General features: G+C 32.8%; 1 protein-coding gene across 1 annotated transcript; it reads right to left on the reverse strand.

Annotated features, from left to right (window-relative positions):
• Positions 1-1,610: 1,610 nt before the first annotated feature.
• On the reverse strand, positions 1,611-12,175 carry LOC117932874 (condensin complex subunit 3-like). The gene is made up of 12 exons (XM_034854175.1): positions 11,698-12,175; positions 11,282-11,485; positions 10,847-10,992; positions 10,234-10,502; positions 7,277-7,374; positions 6,749-6,896; positions 5,098-5,537; positions 4,470-4,984; positions 4,321-4,381; positions 3,896-4,180; positions 2,661-2,922; positions 1,611-2,230 (listed from the first exon to the last, which is right to left on the reverse strand). Exons 1-12 carry the CDS (start codon positions 12,049-12,051, stop codon positions 1,902-1,904), a joined length of 3,111 nt encoding a protein of 1,036 aa, XP_034710066.1. The 5' UTR covers positions 12,052-12,175; the 3' UTR covers positions 1,611-1,901.
• Positions 12,176-18,845: the final 6,670 nt, after the last annotated feature.

Below are 18,845 nucleotides of genomic sequence, written 5' to 3' on the forward strand. Positions count from 1 at the left end.
TCTCACTTTCTTAGAGACCATGCACAAAAGAGTGATTTACACTTGAATTTTAAGCACAAAAAAATAACTTGTCGATATATTTACTAAACCCTTTAATGAATATCGTTCTTTTGAAAAAAGAAAAGAATTAGGAGTTATGTCACTTTGAATTGATCATTTGTGTGCTCATATGCCTTTATTGTTTTATAATATGCTTGTCCTTTATTGTATTTGATATTTGATGTTTACTCATGGCTTTTACAGTAGACTGAGCAACAGTTACATAGTAATATTGCTAACTCTTGAGAACCTCATTTATGATGATAATTTTGGTTACTCTTGAGCACCCCATTTTGTGATGTTTACTATTTTGGGGCATCTCTACAGATACGTTGAAGCAATATACTACTCATGTGTTTGGCTTAATTCTTTATAACATAATATTAATAACTCTTTTAGATTCAGGTGTGTTGCTCTCTATGGGGAAGTGCAAGGTGGTTGCTCGAGTGTTTGGAAGAGCTCCTATGACTGCATAATATTTTGATGTGTGAACAACCTGGTTCTTAGGTATGAAATGAAAAGACTCCAAATCTATATATAATTAAATATTAAATAAATATAAATTTATTAATAAAATTATGAATATTTTTTCATAAAAAATACTTAAACATATATTATCATTTCTTTTATATCCTTCAATATATCTAAACTAAATATATTATAATTTTAATATTGATGTGTTTTCAAATTCTATATATTATTAAAGAATTTTGTAAAATATATATTATATATATGTTATTTTTCAAAAATTATTATTTTATCATTTATTGAAGTTTTCTTCAATATCTCTTTTGTTAATAAAAAATTCACCGATATTTTTTAATATATCTCAATATATCCATGAAATTCAACTATTGATATATCTATAAAAATCAATATTTTCATCTTTACTCTTCTGCTTCCTTATACTTATGATTGGACTTTCACAAAGTGTACTATTTGTTTCTATCTATCCCTGGAAATAAAACTAAAACAATAAATGGAGACCAAGGGCTAAAGCATTAACCATTGGGCAATGGGCAATGGGCTACTACTAAATTTTCACTCCAATGCTTAATTGCCTAGTAAAAAGTCTTTTTGAATGAAAAACGTAGTAAAGAATTAGGCATGACCAAATGGAATGAAAAATTAGTAACAATTAAAGCATCTGCAATGATAAATGATGGGTTTGTTGTTTGTCATGGTAGAAGTGCATATCATATAATTCGCATAGGCACATAAATTTCTTCAAACTCAATAAAGACTAGATTTGGTGATCACAAGAATGGTGCAAGTTTGCTAGGATTGAATAAACATCCTTGGTTTGGTTTGTTCAATTTTTTCCCTTTATGCGCTCAAATACATGTTTTGTACAAATCTTTAGTCTTATAAAAGTATCGATCCCCATGTGAGTTGAATTGATTCATAGGATGTGTCATTTCCGTTGATTGACGGATGTATCACAGAGGAGGGCTTTTTATTTTATAAAATCTCAATTTCAATCTTATGAACGTTTTTTTATCGTAATGTAGTATTGCGAATTAAGAATAATCATGAGTTTTTGACATTTTCAGTTTCAACAAGCATAAGCAAACAATAACTAGAAATCAAAAATTAAAATCACTGAACACTAAAAAGCAATCTGGTTCATGACATCGTGAACCCCTCAAAAGAAGTGGGAAAAAGCCAGAACATAGTAACTACTGGCTTGTAGAATAGCAAACAAGACCACCTTCTATTAGTGCCATAACACGACCTCAGCAAGACACTGGTGAATCCTTTCATACAATCTGTGGTTAAAACTTAAACCAACCTGACAAACAACCATCCAGCCGCAAATGAGTAGAGGCACAGGTCACAATAATGGCGTCATCTCCATCTTCTCATTCATCAGACTGATCAGATTCATCGGAATCCTCCTGAGATGTCACTGCTGATCCTTGTTCCTCATCATCTTCGTTGCTTATCCTCACAGCTCTATTAGCAGTCATCTTGGTCAGTGCTGCAATTTTGCTTGCCCTCTGTGAGCGTGTGTTTGTTGTGCCAGTAACCTTAGGAACAAAAGAAGTGGGTGACAGTTCTTCTTCAGAGGAAGACTCTTGATTTCTTACTCCTTGCCTGGTACGAGCAGGCCTGCTCGAGCGTGAGACTGGTGTTGGTTGTATTTCCATGGAATCATCCACATCAAAGTTCAATTCAAGCTCTAACCTTCCTAAAATATGCATTGATGGGGAAAATATTGTTATTAGGTGATAAGTATAAAAGCAAAACAGAATTTAGAGTCAAAGAAGAACAGTCCATCTAAAACCTTCATTTCTTATCATTTGTAACAGATACTATAGTAACTGGAACTGCCGCTGAGACAGCCAAAACAAAAAAAACTTCCAGCCGAATGTAGTTATTCCATAAGGTCAGATTTAGGAAATGGTTCAAAAGGAAATGCCAGCTCTTTGTTTAAGTTGCCAGCCATGGAATACAGCCAACAAGTTGTTGCAGGAAGTGATTCCTCCTATGAATTGTTGGTCTGTCTTCTCAAACTGGAAATTAAAAGAAGCTTTTGGCACCAGTTCCATGATTTAGATTTCCAATTATGCAGCCTAAACATCAGTTCAAAGTCTACTTATGAGAAGGAAGAATTTTACCCAAAATACAATTTGCCTGCTCTTGGGATAATTCCTGATCAGGTTCTCTATCTATTGCCTTAAGACGTTCGGCCATGCGCTTCAACTCTTTTACAACCTCACGTTCTGCAAATGCAGATTCAGCTACACGATTTAAAAGCCTCCTCATTAACTTTATTGCCCCTTGTTCCGATAACCGGAAATGAAGCAACACGAGTACTCTACATAGTGCTGAGACATAGGATTTCTGGGCAGGTGTCTTCTTTGCATGAAAACTTACCACCTAAATAAAACATTCAAACAAAAACAATATAGCCCCATTTCATCAAAGTATCCTTTGCACAGAATTTACATCAAGACTAGGTACACCATGGTAACCAACTATAACTCACCCATTCCCAATAGAGTATGGATCTATCTGGGTCCACTGTTTGATGCCAGATTATAATATTAATGAGATTACAACTCATTCCAAAATAACAAAATGAGATTTTATAAAATGCCAATCAAAATTAAAGATACAATAGCCACAATTTTCTATTTTCTCTTTATTTTATCTATAGTTTTTTAATATCAAATTTTCCCTTAAGGTTTTGATATATTTGTCAATTTCTCATTATCTCCATCTATCCAATGTGTATTGTCCATATCATAGTCGTTAACTTGTAAAACATATCATGTATTGTTTTTCTATTTTTTTTGTATCGTGTAACATATCGTATAATGTATCATAAGTTTTTTTATATAGCAAAAAATAAATAGAAAATATTATGTATATGTGTGAATATCTATTAAAAGTATGGAGTAAAAAAGATAGTAGGATCTACAGGGTTAAACTATATTATATGCTATGAAAACATTGAATGCTAAAGTTTTGACAAGTTCAAATTAACAAAATATAACTTTAAAATAAGATACTGACTGTGATATGCATCGATTTCCATAAAAAAAATAAACAAATTAAGTATTGTTCATTGTATCGTATTGTGTATCATAAGTTTTTATGCATCGTGTATTGTAAGTTTTTAACAACTATGGTCCATATACATTCCTAATGTCTTTATCCAAATTTTCCACCTTTTCCTCCTTAATTCCTACTATCTTCATAAATTAAACATCATAATATTCATAAAATACTAGTCACAGGTTAAAAACATAGCACAAAGCGTGAGGATTGAAATATTCAACTCCTTGCCATCTTTCATAGTCAAGAAATAACCATATGCCAAGTGAATCTCACAGTTTTAAACTCTTACCTCTGCAGCTATGCGGATAGCAAGACCCTCCTCCCCACATTCAAAATCAAGTAAAGGCTCGGAAAAACCATCTAGCACTTCAGGCAGTTCATTATTTTGGTTTTCATTCTGTTTTTTAGTCTCTTTTGCATATAAGGGAGCTTGCATCATTTGCAGCATAAAACGTGATGCCTGAACTGCAAGCTTACGCATATTAGACACCATAAAAGGAGATCCCCCTGCTCTGGTATTGATCCCTGGCCACATTGAACGCATGACAGGCATGAAAGATTTGGATATACATTTCTGCATTTAAAGAAAAAGAACAAAAGGTTCAAAAATTAAATTAGAAAAAGGGCCATTAACAAGTATATCCAATGCCATGTGTAGTAATATGCTAGATACAAATATAAGAGACATCACATCCTGGAATCTATATTACTTACCTTGTGATCAGCTGAGAGTGATGGGTAATGCTCAAAGAATACAGATAGGCACTGTTTCAACCTGGTCAAGAACTCAAAAAGATATCAATATAAATGACTAAATAAAAAAGAATTAAGAATCAGATATAGGAAGCCACAAAGTAACCCACCTCTGCAGTTCTTTAGTTTCATTACTGAAATATAGGATTATAAGCTTGCTCAAGAATAAAGGATGTAATGAAGCAGGTATGCTTGGATAGTTCTCACTCAGAAGAAGAATCTTTGCAAACCCCTCCCCTAGGATAGCTTGAACTGACTCATTCTCATCCATATCTACAGATTTGATCCAATCATTTACATTGAGTCCGGCATATAACAGATCAAGCAATTCAACATTCCAATCCTCATTCATATCACACAAATTAACAGGACTAAAGGTCATCTTATTTTCATGAAGCAGTGATGAGAGCTCCAGCCCCATTGCTCTATCTACTTCCTGGGGACCATGCCACATTCCAATATCAATCAATGCCTTACAAGCCACAATACTAATTGAAGAAGGGCCCTTAATAAAACAAAACCTCAACTGTTTTACTAGTTCCACACTTGGCTTCCTCTCCAGCAACCCAAAAAGGCCAAGACACCTGGTAGCAACCCTCTGCACATCCAAGTGAACATGCTTTGCCTGCATTTCATATTCCTATAAATGTTTAATACCTTCCATAAGAAAAAGAGGATTAAGAAAGATATAGCTCAGTGCAAGTAACAATCCAAAAAAATGCTTCACAGAATTCATACCCCTGGAAGCAATAGGGACTGCAGTAGCTCATCAGGTTCAATGGATTTCCCTTGCATCCAACGGAATGATTTAGCATTTTCCAAGAGAAGGCCAGTCACAGAAAGGCAGTGCATCCAGTGCAGGAAATCTGCTGTTCTCTCCCTACAAGGCTGAGCAAGCTCCTCTACAACGCCAAGAAGAACTTCTTCAAATTCACCAACAGCAGCATGGACTTTCCTTGCCAACCCTGACACTGCATCAGCCCACTCTCGGTCACCACCAAGATTTACCCCATCTCCCATGACAACTTTGTTCCCATCTTCATCCACTTCATATTCAATAGGCTTGTGCAATAGTTCCTGCACAAAACCACTAGCAACCTTCCTGTTTGTAGCATCAGAGAAATCGAGCATAGCACCGAGCAACAGTAGCTGCCGAGATGCAAAACAATAATTTGATCCTGAAATTATCAGATAGTAGAACATTGTAAAGCTAAATAAAAAATATGAACTAATGCTTTGTTTGGGGAGCATTTTCCAAAACTGTTTTCTGAAAATAGTTCTGAAAAAACAGTTTTTGAAAATTGTTCTCTTATATTTTATATAACAAAAGTTTATTTGAGAATTTAAACTCTTCCTAACTTGTTTTTTTATATTTTTAAATATGTTTTACAAATAACTTTTATTATATTGCTTCATTTTTAATCATTCTCTATATCTGTATAATTAACTTTTAAAACAACCCTAAAAAAAATTAAAAATAAAGTGAAAACAACTAAAAACAACTAAGACTATGTTTGAAAAGTGTTTTCGAAGATTGTTTTTTAGAACAATTTTTTAAAACTATTCTCTAATGTTTTGTAGAACAAAAGTCTATTTGGAAAGCTAAAATGCTTTTAACATGTTTTCTATCTTTTTACATATGTTTTAAAAATAACTTTTATACATATTGTTTTATTTTTAATCATTCTCCATATTGTATAATTGTTTTTTAAAACCCTTAGAAAACAAGTGGAAACAATTAAAAAATATTTTCTGAAAATACCATGTTTTCTATTTTAACGAACAAAAAACTATTTTTTGTTCTTAAAAACCAAAAGTTGTTTTCTTTTTATAATTTTAAAATTGTTTTCTATTTTCTAATTGTCAAATGTGTTTTCTTGCTTTTTTTAAGAACAAAAACTATTTTCAAAAATAGTTAACAAACGGAGCCCAAAAGATATTCTTTTAAAACACCATGTTTTATATTTTTTACGAACAAAAAATTATTTTATGGGTTTTAGATGTCAAACATGTTTTCCTGATTTTTTATTCTAAAATATTAAAAACCGTTTACAAAAAATTGTTTTAAAACTGGTTTTTATTTGTTTCCCGTTTTTAAGAATAAAAAACTGTTTTCTATTTTCTAATTGTCAAACGTGTTTTCCTTTTTTTTTTTTTTTCTAAAGAACATAAAACTGTTTTTGAAAATAGTTAACGAACATGATTTAAAAGATGTTCTCTAAAAACAACATATTTTCAATTTTTACGAACATAAAATTCTTTTCAGGTTTTTAGATGTCAAACATGTTTTCCTAATTTTTTATTCTAAAAAACAAAAAAATTGTTTTAAAAAACAATTACCAAATAGAGCCTAAGTTAAGCCCAAATCAACCATATGAACTACACCCACCAGCATCAAGATGAGCTTTGACCAATTCTACATAGTCAGAAACCATTGCAGGAAGAACTCTATCTAGAAGGTCATTATTGTCTGATGCTTCTGCTGCATACACTGCTGCTTCAGTACCCATTGTTGCAGCAGCATCAGAGCCTCTTTCCTGCTCAAACATTCATAAAATCCTCAGATAATTGAGATGATGTGTAGGTAACTCAAACCTCAGTATGAGTAACTTCCAGCCTAGTAAGTGAATTACATGGTGACACACTCACTAGATGACAAATAGCAAACCAGGAACATTATAATGTGTTCCCAACCAGTTATGCCTGTGATTAACCTTCAATTGGCATGCTTTGTTATAAAAATGTGGTAAAGACATTTTCAAGCATTAATACCATGCCTACCAAGAAAACAAAAAGATTCCTGAGAAATAGAATAAGTAATAAACCTTGCTTCTTGCAAGAGGTTTCTTAAAAATGTTACCTACAAAAACTTCTAGTATTAATGCAAAGAAAAAAACAATCAAATTAAACAGCTTACTTGTGCTTTCAGCTGCAAATTCCTACACACAGTTTTCCAATAAAGAGCAACCTCTGCTTCCATTAGTTGGATTCTTGGGATGCAGTGGCCTGACTCTCCTGAAATAAATATGCATAAAACATTAAGATGCTGCAAACTGAAAGTTATGCTTAGATAATCAAACTGAAAGCCATGTTTTACAAGGCTATCAAGCCTCGAGCCGAGGCTCTACAAATTAGCCTTGAGGCTATAGCCTCAGTTAAGGTAATTGAAGCTCAAGACTCACCCTATCAAGGCTTATAGTTTTAAGGCTACAGCCTCAAGGCGTTTGAGCCCTAAGCCTCAAATATCCAAAGGGTTTTCGACCTTTATTGGCTTTTGATACATATTTTATAAAAGGCTTTAAGTCTCAATATTCAATGAGTTTTAATGGGTTCTATCATGTATGCTTTTGTGGACTTCCTATATAAATTTCATGAATTTTATATCAAGTCCCTACTTAGTTAAACCTTTTACAAAATAAAGGTTTACTTAACTTTCAATTAACTTTTAAAATGGAAGGGAAAAAGAGTTTGAGAAGAATAAGGGAACTATTGACATTCCTAGTTTGATCTCATATATAATTTAATTATTGATAAATGAAAAAAGATACCACTACAATTGGTGGATGAAGAAGAAGAGGTATTGGTGAATAATAACACAAATGGGGGGGATAATATAGCAATTGGATATTATTATAGTCCTTGGAGGATCCTAGTGATAGTAACAATAATGTTGAAAATTATTTGGTAAAACCATGAGAGCTAAATTTTAGGATTGAAGAAGGAACTAAACTAGAACTATTAACAATGAAAAATAATTAATTTTATCATTATGAAGTTTATGTCTTTTTTATTATTCAATTTATTGTGATGTTATGAGAATTTTTTTATTTTCTGATAATTTTTTATTATTTATTTGTTTAAGTTGAGGCTTAAGCCTCATTCAAGCAAAACGCCTCAAGACCGCCTTTAGCCTTTTAAAACATTGAATTAGAGTATTCAAAAGGTTCAAACATGTAACTTCCTCATTTGGAACCCAACCACTACCACCTAAGTCAAGCCTTTAGGGCTCAGTTACACTATTATAAATATTATGTAACCATCGAGGAATTCCTTAATTTGACACGATGAACCTAATATTTAAGGTGAACATATAAGTAATAACATGAATAAGGCACCTACTTTATAACAATATAAAACCACGTGTTCAAAATCTTTAATCTTTAAAGACATCTAGGTATGCATTATATATTTATGTATTAATCATACTGTCATACACCATATTATGTGAAAATCTTGTATCATAAAGTTGCTATGGAAATATAAGAAATGAAATTCTCTGCAAAATGTTTGGCAACTAGTACAAGAGTGGCAAAATGAATAACAAAAAAGGATATATCACATTTAGAAAAGGCCTTTATGAAACTCCAAGGTTTTCGTATCTCTTTCTTCTCAAGTTTAACTTTGTTTGCTGTCGATATAACTGAGGTACCTCATTCCCCACCTTAACACCTAAAAACATGCAGCCCTGATCCTTATTATTTTTCTGTTGTAGTTAACTACCTTGGGGGTTATCCAACATTTGCAAATTTCTTCAGAAACCTCTTACCTTAGGTAAAAATTGTCAGGTCAGAGTTTAAAACAGATAAACTACCATCCTAAAATCGTTCTTAAGACTTTGTTCTTCTCTTCCTTAATCCTGTAATGTTCAATCCTTTTCTCAACCACCTAATACTACTTTACTGTCCCACTGCTCTCACAGAAATTTTCTTCCTCTCACAGCTTCTCTAAAAAAATGATTAATCTTATGTTGTATGCTAGGACCAAAGATAATGAGGTTTATCACATTTCATCTTTTTTCATTTTTTTTTTATTTTTTATTTTTAAACTAATGTTCATGATTTTCTTTATGTTGCATATAATAATCCATACATTATTTTCGCTTCTAAGAGAGAAGGACAATCAGTGGTTGGAAGAAGATTTACTATTTCAGCTCAAAAAAGGCAGTGTAAACTGTTTTTTTTTTTTTTAAATGATTCTTTTATGTTATTCATGTTATTTGTCTAATTTAAGGAACCATAGTAGACATAACACTTTTTACAGGGATTTTTTCTCTTGTTCCTATTGCAACTCGAACATGGAACCTCATCATAGTAGAAATGTTTTGATTGTATTTTTCCAATTTCATGGTCTATTCTAAGTTGAGATAGGTTCTGAAGATATTTTTGAGCAATTTACTAACATAAATGTAACATTGCAAACACCACATCACATGTGCCCTTACTTCTACTCAGATTAAAAAAAAGTTATTACAACTCCTAAGAATCCTTATACTAGGCTGATTTATACAATCTCAATGTGGATTACCCTTGAAACATTATAATCCTAACCCTTAACACTACTTCAAGAGTTTACACAACTCACATAACTACTAAAGTATACAATCCTAAGAACAGTTCAAGTAAAAATAAATAATTAAAGCTTGAATAGAGAGTAAACTTTCAAGCTAATTAGCCATCCTAACCAAGTCAAATTAAATAATGAACCCGCTTGGTCTCTGCATGTGCTTGGATGCTCTTGCATCAAACACTCCAGTCACTATACACAGAAGGCATGCTACAGTTAGCTCAGTTTGACAATATTCTAGTGTGCAATATGCCCAACCTAAAAGATATAGTATAGAAGACAATGGACTTGATGGACCTCACAATCTAAGTAAACAGTCATATTGCTCCCAAAGCTTTCTTTAAATCCTTATTTGTTGATCATATTGATGTTTGAGAGAGGTATTTCTCGATTAGATCAGCTCATGCTGTCCCAGCCTTTCCCATCCATGAGTAGACAGGCATTAGAATAGTTAATAGAGAGATAGAATTGAAAACAATTAAAGAGAAAAATTCTTTCTAACAAGTAAGAACAGCTATAAGTTCTTCCAACCTTCAATTTCATTGCTGGTTGCTACTATGAACTGCCGAATACTTTGATCATCCTGCAATTGTACTGCCCCAGCTTTTAGGAGAGCTTCCATTACAGATTCTCCAACCAATTCATAGGTTTCAACATCGAGATACTTGAGAAGCTCTATAGGGTCCCCGTTGCAGCATTTAACAAGCCACTCATCCTTCAATAATTTCAGACACTCCTTTGTAACAGCTGCAGAACGATCAGCAAGTCCCCTCTGAAGAATAATTGTCCTAACTTTGATGCTACCAAATGAAGCAAGATGAAAAGTAAATGTTAGATTAATGAAATACTAATATTGATGCAAGATAAAACGCTAAGATTATAGTCATAATACCCCCAATCATAACTTTACATCTCTGCAACTACTAGATATTACCAAAAATAGTTTTTCAGTTACAGTTGAATGAAAGAAAAGTTTGTATTGCAATAAAATAGAAAAATGGAAAAAGAAAGTCTACATTTCTACTTGTAATGATTTATATTAATCATCATTTACAATATTCGAAGTTACAAACTCATGTTGTAAGAAAATTTGAGAGGAAAAACAAAGAAGTGTGGAATATTTGAAGGGATAAGTCAAAGTTACCTAAGACTTTGGAGAGGAAATTTATTAGCAAGAACATAGTATGCTGCTTTGCGTACTACCTCACTCACGTCAAGGGTATGATCAAGGATTGCCACTGAAGTAGCATTTGAAGGTGGCAAAGATAATACTATCATTTTACGAACCTCCTGCAAACACACCACATCCGATACCATCTTAGCTATGTACCATAAAATAGCCAAGTACCAGAAAAGGTAATGCTATTGTTTTGGCAAAAGTTAATGTTACCATCTTAACAATGTACCAGAGAAAAAAAACACCAACAACAACATTAATTTCAAAAGTTCATTCAGGAGTGAATTTTTTTGTCAAAAATTTGTGCTTGAAAGTATCCTTCAATCTTCCAAGAATGTATATAGATAGACTGAATCCTCATTATAGTGATTTCAATTCCCATGAACTGGTTAGAACACTCACAGCATTATGCTCTAAAGGCAGTGCCTCAAGGAATAAATCAAGGATATCACTGTTTTCAGAATCAGTTGCAAAGCGTGCAAGAGCCCTAACTGCAAGTGCACGGACTAAAGGAACCTTATCCCCCACACGCAGCCTCATGCATTCTATCACCTCATCCCAAAGTTCATTGCTTACTTCTGCATCATCCGGCAGTCGCATTATAATCTACAAAATTAAGATAGTCATTAGAAAATACAGAATTTTAAAAATTGAAGAATCTATCCCAATCCAAAAAATAATAGGTTTCTCAAAATGTTCAAAGTCCCAAATAATAGGTTCCCTGATACTCGTCCAAAATTTGTAAAAGCCCAGCTAGAAACCAAAATGGATTTCCTCCATTTCGTTGGCAACCAAATGGGAAAAACATGAACAAGTACCTCAGAAATCATCTGACAGGCCCGGAAGCGCGCAGTCTTGTTAGCAGCAGTGGCAGCATTAACAAGGAAGCGGAAGAATTCCTCCAAGAAAGCGGTGGTGGAGTCACATTTACTCGCAAAGGTTGCGATAAATCTGACCGTCCTCTCCGCGGAGGACGTGCGTCTGGGGAAAGCAAAAAGGGGAATTAGGGTTTTGGAAAAAGCGGAGAAGAAGAGGGAAGATGAGGAAGCCGATCGGAAGGTAGAGAGGTCTTTGAGCTTTCTGATGTGAGCGGCGTTTGAGGCTCCACTTTCGTCTAAAACCCTAGCAATCTTCTGCATTAGCGCCTTCTCTGCTTCCATGTCCAACACCATGTCTTCTTCCTGCTCCGTTTCTTAGTCCGTCTTGGCTTAAATGCTTTTTTGCATTTTGTTAATCTTTCACCTGTGCTTTTGAATTTTGAGCGGGAAGAGAATCCGAACCCAACCCACTTGGAATTAAAATGTCTACGCTCCAAATACAGGACCCACTTCAATTAAGCCAAAACTTTGTTTAATCCTCTGGTTCTGAATCAGGAGAGGCAGGTGGGATTTTTGATAAGAATATGGAAGTTTTAAAAAATAATTCCTAAATCAACATAGTACGAAAAATAATTCCAAATCTACCGAAATAAATAAAATGAGAAACCGTCTCTTGAAAAGACGATTTTACAAAAAAAAAAAAAAAATTAAGTGAGAAACCGTCTCTTCAAGAAACGATTTCAAAAAAAATAAAATCAAGTGAGAAATCGTCTCTTAAAGAGACGATTTGTACAAAAAATATATACATATGTGAGACTCCCTTAAAAAAAAAAAACAAAAAACAAAACCTATTTCCATATGACAAATCCTAAAAAAAAAAAAAGCAAATAGCAAAGTGGCCAACACAAAAGTAAGAAATTCTCACTTTAAAAAACAAAAAACAAAAAACAAAACCTTAAAAAATCCACTTTTTTCATTTTTTTTATTTTATTTATACAATAATACAATTATTAAAATATATATTATTTAATATAAGATAAATAATATTTATATATTATTTTTTTCTTTCACTTTGGAATTTTTTTTAAAAAAAAATATTATCAATTTTTTTGTGAAAATTGAGTTTAAAAAAATTGTTATTAATTTATTAAATAAAAAATTAAAAAACAAAAACATGATAAATTGCATCTTCAAGAGACCGGTTTTCCAAAAAAAAAAAACTTTAAAAATCTATTTTTCCATTCCCTATTATACTTATACAATAATATAATTATTAAAAATATATATTATAAAATTAATTAATTTTATTTACTAAATTTAATTTATAAATAGTATACTAAATTTAATATAAGATAAATAGTATTTATCTAGTATTTTTTTCTTTCACTTTGGAATTAAAAAAAAAAAAAAAACTACTATCAATTTTATGTTAAAAATGAGTTTTAAAAACAAATCTGTTATTAATTTATTAAATAATTATTTACAAAATAAATAATTTTTTTGTTTAATTTTAAAATTAATTTTATTATATAAATTTTAAGATTAAAAATATTAATCTTTAAGTTAAAATTTCATTGTAAAATGAATAAAATATAAAAAAAATAAGTTAAATAATTTTAATTGTTCTTAATCTTCAATTTTTCTTTAAATTAATTCAATTAATTACAACTAATAAAATTAATTTAGTTTGATAATATTTTTTATTTAATAATATTTATCTTCTTTTTTTTTATGTGAAAAATGATTTTATAAAAAAAATTGTTATTAATTTATTAAATAATTATTTATAAAATAAATAATCTTATTTTGTTTTAAATTTTAAATTAATATTATTATATAAATTTTAAAATTTAAAATATTAATGTTTAATTTCAAATTTCACTGTAAAATGAATAAAATATAAAAATAAAATAAAATAAAATATCGTGATTATAAAAAACCAATAACATTATTTATGTAAATGCTAAAAAACCAGCAAACAACCCAACAATTAATAAAATATCAACCATGATAGAAATTCAATTATTCTCATGAATGCAAAAAAACCAATAACCTTATTCATATGAACCATCAACAAAGAAAATATATATATATATAGATATATATATATATATATCAATCGATAACTTGTATTAATATGTTTAATCTCTAAACAATCAAACGTATTCAAATACTGAATGATCAAAAATCAACTATTATTATGAATAAAAAAAACTAATACTTTGTCCATATATATAAACTAATAAACCAACAAACATCCTAACAACTAACAAAATAATAACGATGAATACCAACAAAGCTAAAATATTAAAATTCAACATTACTATATGACAACTTCAATATTAGCAGATGATAAATTAACATATGTCACTAATAACCTAACAACCAATAAAAGTTAGTATGCATCATCAATACAAATAAACCAACAAGCAACAAAAGAGCAACATGTATCATCAATTTATGTTCGATAAAAGTTATAAATTCATCAATGTGTGTCACATGAAGGAGGCTTCCTTCTTCGTTATGGGCGTTGGTGACATCTTTCCAACTCGGATTGATCTAAGGGACCATCTAATGTTGCTCCATTTCCTCGTCCTTGTCCACGTCCTTGATCTTGAAGCTGATCCTCTCCCTATTGTTTAATAAGTGGTGTAGGAAAATATTGCATTTGTGTCGCCACATCATCTCTAAATGGATTCTTCAAATTGATAAATTGTAGTTTTTTCATTCATACTTTCATTCGTTCATGTACAGAGTATATATAGAGGGTAATCACCATTCTAAGAATGGGAAAGAATGATACAAGGAAAGAATGATATAAGGAAATAACAACTAATATCCAAATATCTCAACTTTCCTAATATCTCAATATTCCTAATATTTTAATATTCCTAGTATCTCAATATTCCTAATATCTCAATATTCATAATATCTCAACTTTCCTAATATCTAAACATTCCTAATATCTCAACACTCCCCCTCAAGTTGGTGCATAGATGTCACACATGCCCAACTTGTCTAAAAATTTTGAGAACACTTGACTTGAGACAGCTTTAGTAAGGATATCGGCCAATTGATCTTCTGATCGAATCTTAGGCAATTCCACAATCTTATCATCCAACTTTTCCTTAATGAAGAATCTATCCACCTCGACATGCTTTGTACGATCATGTTGTACTAGATTATGAGCAATATCACATGCGGCTTTATTGTCACAAAACAATCGGATTGGTTGCCTAGATAGGTAACCTAAATCCTGTAAGAGGAGTCTTAGCCATAATGCCTCACAAAGTCCTAGAGCCATACCTCTAAATTCCGCTTCTGCACTTGAACGAGCGACGACATTTTGTTTCTTACTTTTCCATGTCACAAGATTACCACCTACAAAGGTAAAGTAACCAGATGTAGATCGCCTATCATCCACTGCACCAGCCCAATCAGCATCAGTATATACTTCTATACTCTGATGATCAACATTTTTTGCGAATAAAATTCCCTTCCCAGGAGCATTCTTCAAATACCTCAAAATACGCATGACTGCATTCATATGTTGTTCTCCAGGATTATGCATGTATTGACTCACTACACTCAATGCATAAGCAAGATCTGGTCTTGTATGAGCTAAGTACATTAATCTCCCCACAAGTCTTTGGTATCTTCCTTTATCGGTTGATGCTTGATTAGGCTCAACACACAATTTCAGACCTTCTTCTATTGGTGTATTAATAGGTTGACATCCCGACATTCCAGTCTCCTGTAAAAGATCTAAGGCATACTTTCTTTGAGACAGAAAAATTCCTTCACTTGATCGAGAAACTTCAATCCCAAGAAAGTATTTCAGATGACCTAGATCTTTCATTTCGAATTCTCTAGATAGATAATTTTGTAGAGCTTTTCTTTCTTCAGGATCATTTCCTGTAACTACCATGTCATCCACATATACGATGAGTGCCGTAATCTTACCATGTTGCTTTTTTAGGAACAAAGTGTGATCTGAATTACTTTGACGATAGCCAAAAGCTCTCATTGACTTTGTGAACCTTCCAAACCATGCTCTCGGGGATTGCTTCAATCCATACAATGACTTCTTCAATTTGCACACCTTCTGACATTGCTTTTCTGACATCATGCATCCTGGTGGAAGATCCATATATACTTCTTCAGATAACTCGCCATGCAAAAAGGCATTTTTCACATCAAATTGTTGTAATGGCCAATCTAGGTTTGCAGCTAAAGACAGTAATACTCGAATTGTGTTGATCTTAGCTACAGGTGCAAATGTCTCTGTGTAGTCAATTCCATAAGTCTGAGTGTACCGTTTTGCTACCAGTCTTGCTTTAAATCGTTCAATACTACCATCTGCCTTGTACTTCACAGTATAGATCCAACGACACCCAACTGGTTTCTTTCCTGGTGGACATTCTAGAGTTCCCATGTTTCATTCTTCTGCAATGATTTCATCTCTTCATTCATGGCTGCTTTCCACCTTGGATCAGCTAAGGCTTCCTGCACACTGTTAGGAATAGCTACAGTAGATAATTGATTTACAAATGACTTATTTGATTCAGACAAACGATGGGTAGACACATAGTTGCTCATGGGATATTTGACTTTAGTAGACAATTCAGGTTCATATGTGGGTTTAGGAATACCTCTATTATGACGATGTGGTAACCGTTTCATGAATGGATCAAGCTCCAAATTAAGAACACCCTCAACAGACGACGATTGGTTTGGTATTTCAATGAAGACATCTTCGGACCCAAATTGTTGACCACTCATATCCAACTCACCCACTTCCTGGTTCACTAGTTCAGATTGTCCAGATTCATCTTCCTCAGAAATATGATAATCATAATCGAGAGTCTGAATTTCCTTATGGTACTCCCCCTGAAGTTCAGACTCAGATGAAAAATACATTGAATCTTCATGAAACACCACATCCATTGTAATATACATTTGTCGAGTTGGAGGATGGTAACATCGATATCCCTTTTTGTGCAATGCATATCCAACAAACACACATTGCAATGCATGGGAAGTTAACTTGGTGCGTTGGTGCTTGTGTAGATGCACAAATGCCACGCAACCAAAAACACGAGGAGGTAGATTTGGGACGGTTGGGGCAACTACGGCATTAGTAAGAGCTTGGAGAGGTGTTTGAAAGTTAATTGAGCTAGAAGGTACCCGATTGATCAAGTATGCGGCAGATGTGATTGCTTCTCCCCAATAAGATATTGGTGTTTTTGCTGCTATCAAGGAAGCACGAACAACCTCTAACAAGTGTCGATTTTTTCGTTCAGCGACTCCATTTTGCTGGGGTGTATTGGAACAAGTAGTCTGATGAATGATGCCATGTCCTTCCAAATACTTTTGAAGATCAGAACTTTGATATTCTCCACCATTATCACTACGCAAAACCCGAACCTTTGCATTGTATTGAGTTTCAATCATTTTATGAAATTTTTGAAACAACAAGTTCACTTCATCTTTGGTCTTCATCAAGCATAACCATGTCATTCTAGTACAATCATCAATAAAAGTAACAAACCAACGTGAGCCTCTCAAAGTTGGGACTTTGGATGGGCCCCAAACATCAGAATGTATAACCATAAAAGGAAACGGACTTTTATTCAAAATTAACGGAAACGAAGCACGATGACTTTTAGCCAATTCACAAATATCACAACGGAAACTCAAAATATCACTCTTTGCAAACAAACTAGGAAACAATTTTTTTAAATAACCAAAGGAAGCATGTCCCAGACGTCGATGCCACAACCAAATTTCAGACTTTTTTTTCTACCCCTCAGATCCATCTGCCATCAAGGCTTGTTGCAACTTATTTGAATCCTTTGACTGCAAGTCCAAGTAATAGAGTTTTCCCTGTTTAATACCACAACCAATCGTCTGTCTTGTTTGGATGTCCTTAATCACACAAAATTCAGGCCAAAAAATGACAATACAAGATAAGGCTGTAGTGATTTGAGAAACTGACAAAAGATTGTAATCTAAAGATGGAACAACTAAAACAGAATCCAAATTCAAAGTATCAGTAAGAGTTAAGGATCCTTCCCCAATAACTAGGGTTGTGTTACCATTGGCTGTGGAAACAATTTTTTGTGAGGAAGGTCTAAGGGGTGAAACTTGTCTAGAATCAAAAGTCATATGATCTGTAGCACCAGAATCAATTATCCATGCACTATTAATAACAGGTGTAAAAGTATTTAAAAACTTACCACCATGATTAGTAGCGGCTACCAATGCAAAGGCTTTCTCAGCAACATTAGCCTCTGTTTTTATTTCGGCAACAATTGCAGTCGAGGTTTTCTTGGAATCCTTCTTCCGTTGATCACGATTATTATAATTAATAACAAAGTGTTGATAGCCTAAACATGATCTAAAGGTCCATGGTTCAAACCCTCGGTTCCTTATTGTTTTCCTGGTCATACCAAGAGTCGTTGCTTTGAAATTGTGGGATATCCAGACTGGTGGGACCAGTCTTATTGCAGTGAGTGCATTTGAAGGTTGACTTATCAATATTAGGGCTTGTCTTAGGATGGTTGATCGCTGTCGGACTACCATAGCGACAAAATATCCAGGATTTCAGTTCCATGGCTCTGATACCATCTTCAAATTGATAAATTGTAGTTTTTTCATTCATACTTTCATTCGTTCATGTACAGAGTATATATAGAGGGTAATCACCATTCTAAGAATGGGAAAGAATGATGCAAGGAAAGAATGATATAAGGAAATAACAACTAATATCCTAATATCTCAACTTTCCTAATATCTCAATATTCCTAATATCTTAATATTCCTAGTATCTCAATATTCCTAATATCTCAATATTCATAATATCTCAACTTTCCTAATATCTAAACATTCCTAATATCTCAACATGGATGTCCTAATGATTATGGTGACAAAGCAATGAGTGGTGTTGTAGGTGGAGTAAATGACACCTCGATACTAGACAACATAGGTATATGAAAAGAAGGTCCATCAATATAGTTTTTGCATGAATAATGTCCCAACATCTTCCTGTATCACTCCTTCATCAATGGATGGAACTGATGAATGAGGTAGTGAATGGTCAAGTGGTGTAGAAAAATTGAAGGCAGTATGCTGCAAATATCCAAAAA

Source organism: Vitis riparia, chromosome 16, assembly GCF_004353265.1.
Source record: "Vitis riparia cultivar Riparia Gloire de Montpellier isolate 1030 chromosome 16, EGFV_Vit.rip_1.0, whole genome shotgun sequence".
Lineage (NCBI taxonomy): Eukaryota > Viridiplantae > Streptophyta > Magnoliopsida > Vitales > Vitaceae > Vitis > Vitis riparia.

Bases quoted from the DNA above. Each gene is read 5' to 3' on its own strand.
- LOC117932874 (XM_034854175.1), bottom strand. From the start codon at position 12,051: ATGGTGTTGGACATGGAAGCAGAGAAGGCGCTAATGCAGAAGATTGCT. The intron at 7,375-10,233 runs GTTGGAAGAACT...TATTTATTTCAG, and splicing joins AACCAGCAATGAAATTGAAG to GAGAGTCAGGCCACTGCATC. The intron at 6,897-7,276 runs GTAAGCTGTTTA...ATGTTTGAGCAG, and splicing joins ATTTGCAGCTGAAAGCACAA to GAAAGAGGCTCTGATGCTGC.